This window comes from Anser brachyrhynchus (assembly GCF_964034855.1).
Source record: "Anser brachyrhynchus genome assembly, chromosome: 3".
Classification (NCBI taxonomy): Eukaryota; Metazoa; Chordata; class Aves; order Anseriformes; family Anatidae; genus Anser; species Anser brachyrhynchus.
In genome coordinates this window covers 84,744,868-84,757,514 of record NC_137696.1, presented here as the reverse complement: position 1 = coordinate 84,757,514, position 12,647 = coordinate 84,744,868, and the positions used below count along the sequence as shown (strand labels likewise).

The window sequence follows — 12,647 nt, the reverse complement described above, 5'->3', positions numbered from 1 at the left end:
AGCTTGGCTATCTTCACCCTTGCCTGCCAGAAGTGAACCACCCATTCTTGGGCTATCAGTACTCCCCAAAACAGCTGGAAGGCCGTGGACCAGAAATGAAAGATTTGTATTTTTTCACCTAATAGCCTGGTTAGCTAAAACTGTGTTTTTCTTCCTAAAATAAATAAATAAATAAATAAATAAATAAATAAATAAATAAATAAATAAATAAATAAAGTAGGCTTGCTGGCATATGCAACAAATAAAAAGTAAGTAGCCGAATAAAATATGATTTGTCCTGAAAGAGCAGCAGCAGAATCTCTGACTATATTTCTAATGAGAACACATATATAAATCAGACTGGAAATATATTGTCTTAAAATGCTGGACAAATATACTTGGCGACTCTTGCTAGACAGTTAATTATGAGATTGAACCTCAACACTAAGTGGTGGACTGAACCTTGCTTTAAGCTCTTGATTTGAGACATTCACTGCCCCTTCACACAGCACGTTTTTGGCATACTAACTACACTAGCTGTGATAGATTCACCACAAAGATCTTTCAGCTATTAAATAGGCACCAATGTGAGTAATCTCTCCCATCTAGATAGAAGCTGCACACTTAGCTATTCTATCATTTAAGCTTAATGGAGAAACTTCTTTAGCTCTCCCTGTTATAAGCTGTATTCTCTCTTAAAGATTTCCACAGGAATCATTACAGTGGGCTGGCTCATTGCCATGCTGTCATCAAATGTTTCACTCTAGAGAGATGTTACAGTTGAAGAATTTTTTAATTTAGTACATACAAGCTCAATTAGCATTTCAGTTATGATGGCACTTATGTATTTGCAATAGCACCTTTCAATAGTGTTCATTTCTCATTGAAAAGCATCTGTGCACTTCGAGGATTTTGTTTGTTCTAGTGACAATGGGACTTGAATTCTTCAACAGGTCTGAAAGAAACCATCAAAGATTAGGAAATACAGGGTCAAAATATCTAATGTCTTATTTCGCAACAACTATGATCTTTGAATCCTTTGTATTCTTTCTAGGCAACATAAACAGATGAAACATCTTAATAAATTACACTACTGAAATACATTCTTAGAACTCTTGAGTACAGCGGTTTTTGTTAGATTAATTTAAGTAGTTTATATTATTCTGATGTACTGATATAATGATTTCAGTTTTGTTAATTGAAGGAGCTCAAAACTATTTTGTAAATACTGAAAAGCAAATCCTCACCATGCTTTTATAAGGCAAGCTATTAGTATCACAGGCAAGCATCACTATTAGGTACAAATGAGAAAAAAGAACCTCCACCAAACAAACTAAAGACATTTCTGAGAACATTTATGACAGGATCAGAACAGGCTTTCCCTTTTGCCAGTTTCTCCACTGTACTTCTCCCCTATTCTTAGGCCTATATATAATCATCCTACTATTTTGCCTAACAGAAATTCCTAAGGAAATTCTAAAGTTTCAGAACAGATATTTACCTACTTCTCATAGTCATCAACATGAAATTATTTTGGAAAAGGAATGACATATTTGGCCAGTATACCAAATAAATAGCATTGCATTCATGAAATCCTACTGGTGGTGTTCAGCACTTAGATAGATACTTCATCCAGATATCATACTACAGTTAACTGGAAGTGGAAAAAGGAAGATCTGGAGATGCAGTTCTGCTGCCAAAATCAAATATGTGAAACCTTTCTTTGCACATGAGATAACTAGTTACACTAACTGTGTATCAGCATATATAATTGTATCGAGCAATTTCTTGTTTTTGAACTGCAGGTATCTTGAAAGTCTTTGAGTTAGTCCAGGTCTTTACAGAACTAACTGTATAATAAATTGCATTACACAAATTGCATAATAAAGCACAAGTACTGTTTAGCTCCCATTCAGTCTAAAAGGACCTACCACCATGAGATGCAATCTAACTATGGATGAAGGAAAGAAAAAGCAAAAGGCTAAAAACTCACCTAGCAGGAGTCAGAAGTAGAGCTCTTATTTCACAAACCTTTCTGGAAACAGTCATAGAAAATGTGATGCTACCACACACATTTTTCTTTTCAGGATTAGGTTTAGATTTTCATCACTATTTTTAAAAAGACATTTGCAGTACCTGAGGGGATGTCCATCTGAGGAGATGTTCAGTATATATTTGTAACGTTAGAACAAAAAGTGTCTCCAAGTCTCCTGTTTCACCCTGGCAAACAAATCTCTCCTTTCTTTGGACAGATTGTACTTCATATCACTTTCTTCCTCAAGTACATAGTTACTTGTTTTGTAACTGGTGGAAGTCTGCTTTAGTAGCACGTTTGACTGTGATGACATAACCTGCTATTTCAATAGTTCAGTGCACAGGAAAGTAACAGCCCTGTGGCTGTTATGCTCCTCCCAGCAGGTTGTTACCAAACATTTAACATACCTAGCAACTTGATCTGTCTATACCTAAATCAGAGCTTGGGCTGTGTGAAGCTGAAGCTTTACTTTGTCTTCATGTAGCTGAAAGCTCTACTGTAGATTCCTACTATGTTTATTTCTAAATATTGTAAAATTCACAGTCTCTAGTAGAACTCTCTTAGTATCTTGGCAAAAAATGATATCTGTTTCTAAAAAACTTTTATGGTACAGCTGTACAGGGGAGTTTTGATACCCATTTGAAAAACAAATTAAATCACATTTCTAGTATACTTGAATAAAAAATCAAATGTCATTCAGCCACAAACTGATGTGCAAAAACCTGCTACAGTCAGAGTCAAAATGTGATATGAAGTTTCATTTCAGGATGACAAAGTGCCCATTGCTTTGGTTCCTTTGTGTTCTGATAGAGCATAAGGTTCAAATCCTGCTCCTATTGAAGTCAATGACAAAACTTCCATTGACTTCAGCGGTGCAGGATCAGACCCTAAGCAACACAGCTAACATCTGTTTTCTTGCTTTCTCTCCTATCTTTCAGTGAAAAATATTAGAACAAATTAGAACTAAATATATTAGAAAACAGCAAATACTACCAATGGACTATTCTGTGGTAAGCTTTTTTTTTTAAGACATATTGCTTATTATTTAAAGTTTATATATCTATATATATACATATTACATATATGCATAAAATTGTCAAAACTACGTATCGTATATGCCATAGTTTATTATAGTCTATATAACAGTTTCCTTCTTTGTGAAAATCCTAAAAACCAAATAAATAATAATAAAATAGAACTAATCTTACAATAATGCCCAACCTAGCAATTCTACAGTATCTCTATAACCTTGTGGATTTCACTGCATTAAATATGACCTGATATAATCAGTGAATGAACAAATTGTTTTCACCAATCTGATGGTATTTGCTATACAGAGACTGGAACTCTTATTAAGTTTTTATCCATCAGCTTAATTCAGGCAAACTACCTCCTGTCAAAATATCTGCATTATTAGCCTAGGGTAATGTGATTTGAGACCAACAGACAGTCTTAGTACACAGAAATAAACCAATCCATTTTTGAAATGTATTAAAAGGACATATAAAAACTAGAGGAATAATAACTACCACATGTTCATTTTTACTTTAATTTTACCCTTTTAACTAGGTGGCCATGGAGTGCAGAACATTTACAGTAGAACTATGTTGTCTGCCTACTAGTCCGAAAAAAGCTAAAATAGATTAGAATGTATCTTAAATATTATTAATAATAGGCACTGATATCTTTGTAGCTCCCATTAAATAAAGTTAGCAAAATGTAAGCTCAAAGAACCATCACTGTAACATATGTGTTTCTAAGAACCACAGTTTAACACAAGTAGTTAGGAAAAATTAGCTTTAAAAATTGTCTTTCTATAGGAAATAAATACAGGAAAACGTTTGGTTAGAAAGAAAAGAAAAACATGATTTTTATAATTGGAGTTATTTTTAAATGAAGCAATGGTTTGGAGTATATATGGAGATAACGTAATCCTATCAATGTGGGAAAGCTGATCTGTGGTTGAAAGCTGGAAGATGAAGCATAGCTCAAAAAGTAGTCACTAGCAGGAAATCAAATGAAACCTGAAGCCAAAAGAAGTCCATTGAAATGGGAAAACATACCAACAGTGTTCAGTTGAACACTGAAGCTATTTATAATAAGCCATCATGTACCTCCAGACATGATCATTGGATGGAAGGCATAGATGAAAGTAGATTAAAACAACATGGAGGCAAAATGGGCAGACACTACAACGGTCTGGGGAAAGGAGAAAAGTGAGACTAGCACTGAACAGTGAGGTCAAAGTGACCGGGAAAACCACAGGCATAAATCTTGATTGCTGCCTCTGCTTTAGCACATGGCTAAAGAAAAGTCAAGCTTAAGTGAGACTGACAGGGAACAGCAAGCAAACAGATGGTCAACAGTGTGGAGACTATGACAGAGGAGACCTTCAAAAATGCATAGAGATAATTGAGAGCTGAGGAAAATGAATACAGAAGCAAAGAAGAGAAAAATGATGAGCGGCAATGAGCAAAGGATAATCTGAGTACAGGGAAATTCAAAGCATCTCTCCTGTTCAGAAAGACTTTTGAAGTACCTAAGAAAAGCAGAACCCATCACATGCTTTCATTCATTTCTTCTTGCCATATAAATCACTTGTACTCCTGCTAATACGTGTGATTTTATAGCAGGTGATGTTTTTCTCTTCAAGTTGTTGGGATAATACAACTTTGAAAGATTCAGGTGTCTTGTTTGGTTTCTTGTTTTGTTTTGTTTTGCACATGTGTGAGATTTGGGATCTGCTTCTTGTAGGGAAAGGCCAGAAAATATGAACTCTAAGAGGTCAAAAAAAGGGAAAGGAAATCAGCATATACAAAATAAGTTGTTACTAAAAACAGTGATCTTAAGACTAAAGATTATGCTTCAATTATGGAATGAATCCATTTTTCTAACCATTTCAAGTTGTCAGCATTAAGTGCATCTGAAAGGGCAGCATGAGCTAACAGTGCTGTGGGGGACTTTTCTCTTGCTGTGAAGAAGCAAGCATTAGAAACTGTTCCCTGCATAAGGACAGAGAGCAGGCTTAGGAGCAGACATTTTAACTTTTGTTTGTCATGTTTGGTTACGGTAATAAGACATGATGAGTGTCTCCTTGGGTATGCTTTGATATGTTTTTTTCTTTCTAGTAAAGACAATTCTTTCAAATAAAGACAATTCAAACTGGCTCAGCATGGTTGTTTAAATTTTCTCAGACCCTGCTTAATGACAAGGTTCATCAAACCCATCTTAATCTTTTACAGAATCAGGGTAGGATGGAGGAATATCACCCCTTACCAGAGACCAGTTCATTGTCTATTCAGTTTTCAGAGGAAAGGATGTAGAAAGATAGTTTTAAAAATGTATTATATTTGCAAATGTGTCAAGAGAAAAATTATACAATTATTACTGAAACATTTTTTCAGTATTTACAAGTGTGAGTGCCAAGATCTGACAAATATTCATTTGTTGTGAAACCTACACATTTCCCTTAGACTTTCGAGTGTTTTATGGAAGAACTGTGAAATTTGGAAATAAATTTGACAGATCAAAAGGAACTTCCAGTACCACCTGAAGATGAATATCCTAGCAGGGAAGTGGCAAATTTTATCTTCCATAAACAACCATTCAATAAGCTTGCAAAGGTTGTGTTTGTCAGCTGTTTGCCAGCTGCAGCTCTTCAGTACATCCCCCTGTTGTAACTAGGGCTTGGTCACATTTAAATCTGAATTCTATAAGGATGCAGGGGTTCACATATAGACCAGCTGCATTACTGGGATGACATCCTGTGTTCTTTATATGATGCTAGATGGGCAAGATATGAAATAAGATGGTTTACTCCTTGGGGACTTAGGGCACTTAATCTTTTGCCCCGATTCTCGCTCATTTTTTTTACGCTTTTGTCTAAAAAACTAAACAGCAACAACAAAACAAACAAAACCAAAAAAAAATACAAAACAGTGAAACAAAAAGCCTCATGGTTCTTGGCTGCAGCATAAAAATATGCCATATGACAACTGATAGCCTAGTCACAAAGACTTTAACACAGGGAAATGAATAGTGGTAGGTCATATTTATGTACATGAGCAATGTGAAATGCTACCTTCCTACCTGTAGTCATTTTGTTATATTATTTTTACAAATACAAATAGGTGGTTTTTTGTTGTTGTTGTTGTTTTTATCAACCATCTGGTTCTTTTCTGTGACACGTTCCCTTTGTCACATCAGAAGCTTGTTATATGTAGGTGAAAAAACACTGGATATATCCCATAACCCCATTCTTTTATCAATAATTTCCTATTATCATTACAAAATTATTTGAACGTTGTGAATATGACCAGAAAGCATCAATTCAATTAAAACAAAACTACAAAGGGAAAATCTCACTGCAAGTCTCTGTGCAACTGGTGAACCTAGTAATTATATATAGCCACCTATTGTGCTAGCATAATAACATGTGAAGAAGGTTTAGTTAGACACATTTACACACATAAAAAGCAATATGGGCATAGAAAAACTCATTTTTGCCAAAACTATTGAACAGTCACATAGTAACAAATGAGAGCTGCATGAACTCTAGTTTACTTGCCTATAAATAAATCCAACATTTTCCTTCTCTCTGTGGTAAAATAAAATAGAAGCACAGAAGCATAACAGTCTCCTTTGAGCAACCAGTCTCTTTCTGTTCAATTATAGTCATCAATCTGTTCCACCTAAAATATTTTCCTCCTTGAGAAACCAAAGAAATCCGTATTAGGATCCACAACATGCTGTTACAAAAAATAATGTAAAAGAAGTCTTTCCTTTTTGTGAATGCATTTGTTCTGAAAGACTGTATTTTCTTTAACATGAATTTTGTAATTCAGGTGAAATAGGCACTTTTATATATGTGCCAATATATGGCACTTTTAATCAGCAAATGTCAAAGTACTTAATGAAGAAAGATAAGGGTTATCTTCATTATAGAGAAAGAGAAAACTAACAAAGAGAACTTAAAGCCATTTTTTTTCAAAACACGTTTCTTATGTATGTTTCTTTTATATGCCCAACTGGAAGCATTTAAATTCTGATATTCGGAAGTGCTAAATAGACAAAGCTTCAGCTGTACGAGGACCCTTTTTCTCAACGGTGACAGTGTTCGGACTCTGCAGCATTGGGAAATGCTTGCGTGTGCATAACCCCACAGCAAATTGGAGAGAACAGGGCGAACAGGGTCAGGTGTCCTGCTGCATGTTCCTATACAACTTGTCTAGGTGGGTGAATGTCTTTCCATTACTTGAAATCACTAGGTCCAATTTCGATGTCTTATGCAAGTTATAGTTTCACTAACATCTCTGGACTTGACGTAAGGATCATTTTGTAAAATCATATAGCTCATGTATAACATAACACAGGATAACAATATCATGTCTCCTGCCTTAAAAACCTTATGCATCTGTGACTATGAGACCTCAGGTTAATTAACTACAGTGAATTTTCTTGGGGGTAACACACCAAAGTTCTGAATAAGACTTCTTCATCTTCCCAAGATGTGATACCAGTCACTGAATTATACTGTCTCTTCCTTTATACTGTGTGCCACTGACTCATCAAAGAACATGAAGTAAAGCCTATTTGATTTAGCTAAATAGGAAAAAGTCCAAATCCTCTTTATGTAGTAGAGCTGTACAGACATCTGCAGGGAGCAGAACACTGTCCACCTGTGTACATTTGAAGAATTACAGAGAATTATTTTAAAGATGAAGAGTCAAGATGCTAAAATACTATAATCTTTGGAATAAGAATAGTTTCAGGGTAAGTTCTCTGTACTCAAAAACTCATCAGAAACCTCAAGAACTGAACGAACACAGAGAGCAATCCTTTCAGTCACAGAGATGGTTCCAAAATTATATGAAATGTGGATTTGGTATGCAGGTAAGCACTATGGGGAAGTTAAATAACCCATAAATATTCCGGAATAACTTTAACAAATACATAAAATATCCTAGGTTTGTGGGTGAGGAGTGGGGAATGTGAATTGAAGTAAATTTCTTGTACTTTTTTTTTTTTTTTAAGTGACCATCTTTAAAGTAGCTAAATAACTACATCTTTCCCTGTTTGTTCATTGTCTGTGTATGGTAAGCTTATCCTTAGTGCCAAGCATTACTGTAAGGGAACACTTCTACGAGAAATTATATATGGTTAAAAAAAGAATAGGTTGATCACAATAAAAATTTTGCCCCAGATGTAACTATGAAATATCCTTCTAAACATTGGTCCGCTGTTCTTATAGCAAACATCAGTTATTCAGCTCATGTTTTCTTTTAAGGCATTTCTTTAGAAGCAAGATCTTGCAATTAATGTTTGGTTTAAGATAAAAAAGAGACAAAAGTTTAGTTTTAATATCCTCTCTTAGAACCTACAGTGAACTACAGTAGATCCAGAGGCCTATGATTTTTAAGAAGAAGCAACCTATCATTTCAAAATCCCAAATCAGAGAACTCAGCATGCAGACAACTAAAGCCCTTATCCCCCTGGGGTGATACGCTAGTTTGATTTTATTTTTCCTGACATTTCACCTGTCAGATTATGATAAGTAGAAGAAACAAAGAATAATCATCACATTCTCACTGAATCTCATAATCAAATATCTGGAAATATAAGATAAATTAGAAATGTAATCCCGAAGGAAAACATGAACACCAAAAAAACTATCAGTCATCCAAAACATCTTCCAGTGACCCAGGACTCCTATATAGGTTTAAAAGATTCAGAAATGAAGCCTGCATAAGACTGTTGCATCTACTTTTTCTTCAAATACTAGGGAATGACTTACAATGACATAAGAAAAAAGTGTTGTGTAATAATAATAATAAAGCTATATGTCTTCTTTGAGTCTTTCATGTCGCTTTCTGAAGTAATTCCTGAGGCCAATAAACAGAACAGATTATCATGAAATAGTATAAACTCAAATTAACTAGTTGGCAAGGTGAAAAAACTAATGAGCCAGAACACACCAAACATGCTCCTGATTTACTGCATCTGCAGTTTGTGTGTTCCCAATTTCTCTTAGCGTTGAGATTCATAAGTGATGAAAACTTACCTGCTTGACCGGTGGTAATACTAACAGCTGCAAAAAGCCTCTGGGAACGACTTAAGTCAGAAACCCCGTTCACAGCTTCAACTTCAAATGTGTAGTTAGCATGAGCTAGCAGGTCCATGACAGTGACATAATTATCTACTAATCCAGTTTGCTGGGGCATATATCCAATGTTACTCCCACAGGGAACACATTCGCCCTGCTCCCAGCTGCACCTCTTGCACAAAATGCGGTAGGTCACATCATTTCTTCCCCCATTGTCAGCAGGAGGACTCCACTCCAAACTCACAGTAGTCTGGTTGATATTGAAAATGAGGTTCTGTGGTGCAGATGGAGGTCCTGTGTAACACACAAAAAAGTCCAGCATCATGCACAGAACCACCATGGGACATGCAGCTAGCATTCTAATTACTAAGACAGAAAATAGTTGAAGCATTTTTCTTCACATAAACATTTCATTACTTTTTACTACAAGCTGTATAAAAGCTTCCTTGAACTCACTTGGCAAGAGCTTTATTTATTTTCCATTAAGGCATCAGGCTAACCATTGTCTGTGTATTTACTGCAACTGACTTGAGATGTTTCTCTTCTGTGCAATTAAAAAGATTGGTTAATGTACCTTAAAGGTTGCCTTTTATAGTTTTCCTAGTGTAGGATTTGTTCCTTTCTTCTAAACATACAGAACCAATCATCTAGTTCTTTGTTATGAGCTCTGATGTGATTTATAGGTATTTGGCGCTGCTTTGGATTTAGGAGACTTTCACTATTTGAACCACCAATCTGTGCAGGCTAGTCTATTTGCAGTTGGAAGGTTAAGCCAGATCCAATTACAGTTCAATCAAAGCTCAAATCCACACACGTTACTTTTCATGTTACTCTTTTTAGGTATTATATCACATAAAGCATATTGTCTGCAACAATTTTAAAGCCATGGGAAAACTATGCCTGTATGCTATTACAATGAGTTACACGTTTACCCAACATGCAATGTTTTCCAATGTTATATCAAGCAAATGTGAAAATTACATTTATGCTGATTCCATATTCACTGTCAACTTTTTTTTTTCCCCTCTGCCTTTCAATTTCATTTACTGTAGTAAATGTACCTTTCAAATATAGGAAAAGTCAGCCGAAACTACCAGCTACAAATGGCTGCACCTGGTTGGTTAAGCAATGTCCTTTACTATTAAATTCATGACTGACTCACTTGTGCATGCGACATATGGTGGATCAGAAGGTGCTCTGTAATAGCTATCTTCACAGTCGCATCTTGAAGATCCTTCCTTGTCAGAAAAGCTGTGAGTAGGGCAGCGGGAGCACTGCAGATCTTGTGAAGATGATTTGTAGAACCCACGGCCACAAGCTAAGGCAGAACAAAACAAATTAAGATTTAGATTTGCACAGACCACTATTCTGATTTTTTTTTTTCTGTCCCTGTCATATGCAGTACACGTTGCTGAGAACACCTAAACTACCCACTCTATTACAGTGGCAAAGTCAAGATACATTCACAATTTCTTTTTCTTCAGTTGGTGCTATTAATGATTTTGTGGCATTTTTATGAATGCAAGCATACGCTACGAATACCTCAGCAGTTGGCAGCACAATGTTTTAACACAGAAGGCCACAGAAATATAACGGGCATAATTTTTCACCAAAGAAGAGTACAATAATGGTTTGAAACAACTGAATGCCCACAGTAGTCCTAAACAAGGGAAAAATGTCTGAAGAAGCTCTTCTTTAAGGCTACTAAAATATTTCTGGTATCTGAACCAGCTGATTTGGAATTAATGGAGCAAAGGTTACTCTTCCCTGATCTGAGAAACCCAAAGAAGCTGTAAACCACTAGCAAACCCTGAACCCCAGGAAAGAATGAGGTGTGAACACTTGTTGGACAGGCAACACTGGTATAGAACAAGCAGAAAGAGTGGGAGGGCAGACATCATAAGCTGCACAATCACTTTTTTTTTTTCCAGTTTCACAGATAAAAAACTAGGATCAAATGAATTTAACAAAACCTCCAAGGAAAAATTAGACGGTGGATAACTGGAAACATGCATGCAAGTTCATTTCATATTTTGTGTTGCGGGCTGTGAACCCATGAAAGTAAAAATGTGATGTGTTCCAAAACTTGTATTTAGAAATATTTTTATCAGCTATTGTCACAGTTCCCAAAGCAGAAACATCCATAAAACATGCCTATAACAACACTCTCATGCAGATGAATGCAACTTAGAAAGCCAGCTTCAGAAGTGCTTAACTACGTGGGCATTAGGGGAGAACGAAGAAGAAAATGGAGATCACACAATGTTCAAACTGGAAACAGATTAAGACTTCATTTCAGCGTTGAGGTTATGGGCACACTTACAAACACTACCAACATGAAAAACTGATCACAAAAGTCCTCCAGAACTTTCTAATAAAACAGAAGCTTTTTCAACCATATTATTTTATTCAAGTTCTTTTTTTTTTTCCATCCCTCATAGACAGTCTAACCTTCTTCTAAGCCTCCACCTCTATGTAAAGAAAATGGACTGTGTGTGAAACTTAGCATTGCATATCAAAATATTAAAGCTAGTTAAATAGTCAGTCTGAATTCAGAGAGAGAGAATTTACTTTGGTTATATTCATATTTGCTTGGATGTTTTCTCAGAACAGAAATGCAAAGTATCTGAAGACACTGATATTTAGAAGAGTTATTTCAGTTGTCGGGTACTGCAGTGATAAAAAGAGCAAGAAAACAATGAGCTTTATCTAAATCTCGCCGAAGTTGATGAAGAGTGTCTTTTACTTTAGTAGCATTTGGACTAGACTCACAGTGTAGTTGTGGCCACATGACTCTTGTTAATCTGTTGAATCTTAGGCAACTGAGAGAAAAACTTGGAGGTAAGATAATAACAGATTAAAGTTGATGAATTAGTTAAAACAACACTGTATCACACCATTCTAAGAAAAGGAAATTCTGACTCTGTACTACTCTCTATCAATATATTACCTTTCTAAAGAAAAAACATGCCTTAAAGACAGAAATTGCCATATCATTTAGTTTGTCATGCTGAAAAAAAAAACAGTGAATGGAAGCTATATTACCTGGCAGAGAAAATTAGCATGTAAAGCATGTATCCTTTGACTTTGACAAAGGGGCATGGGTTTGCATTAGAAAAAATCAAGCTTTGCTTGTAAAACATGCTATGGTTTGATTCTATCACAGTAGCTGTTACATATAACATTAAGAATAGGAGACAAAGAATCTTAGAGAAGCACTTCAGACAAACATAACCAGTGAAATCATAATTGTGGCAAATTTAACTCAGAATTAGCCTTTTGATCCTTCATTCAAGATAGTTTCAAAATTTCCCAATCAGAGTCAAAAAGCACAAAAGCTGAACTGATTTGTATTCATGTACCTTAAGACATATATTTAAACTTCTGTCTGCTCTTTCAGTACTTGCAATTGAAATGTAGCTAAAATTATCAAATAATAGTTTCCTGCCTTTCTTAAATAGTCAGGCTCCTCTCATGCTGAGCAAAACTGGACAAATACACTGGGTCTTACAGCACACAGCCCTCTGCAAA

At 35.5% G+C, this 12,647-nt stretch overlaps 1 protein-coding gene across 10 annotated transcripts in view; it reads right to left on the bottom strand.

The window, feature by feature from the left end:
- EPHA7 (EPH receptor A7) overlaps window positions 1–12,647 on the bottom strand; it is a 166,450-nt gene that overhangs the window by 99,458 nt on the left and 54,345 nt on the right. For 8 of the 10 annotated variants that reach the window (XM_080587444.1, XM_080587441.1, XM_080587446.1 and 5 more), the window contains 2 exons: window positions 10,279–10,434; window positions 9,075–9,410 (listed from right to left, as the gene is read on the bottom strand). In XM_080587444.1, coding sequence (XP_080443570.1) covers window positions 9,075–9,410; window positions 10,279–10,434 — 492 coding nt within the window. Of the gene's footprint in view, window positions 1–839; window positions 935–9,074; window positions 9,411–10,278; window positions 10,435–12,647 lie in introns of all 10 variants that reach the window. The other 2 variants (XM_080587440.1, XM_080587448.1) reach the window with 1 other exon arrangement.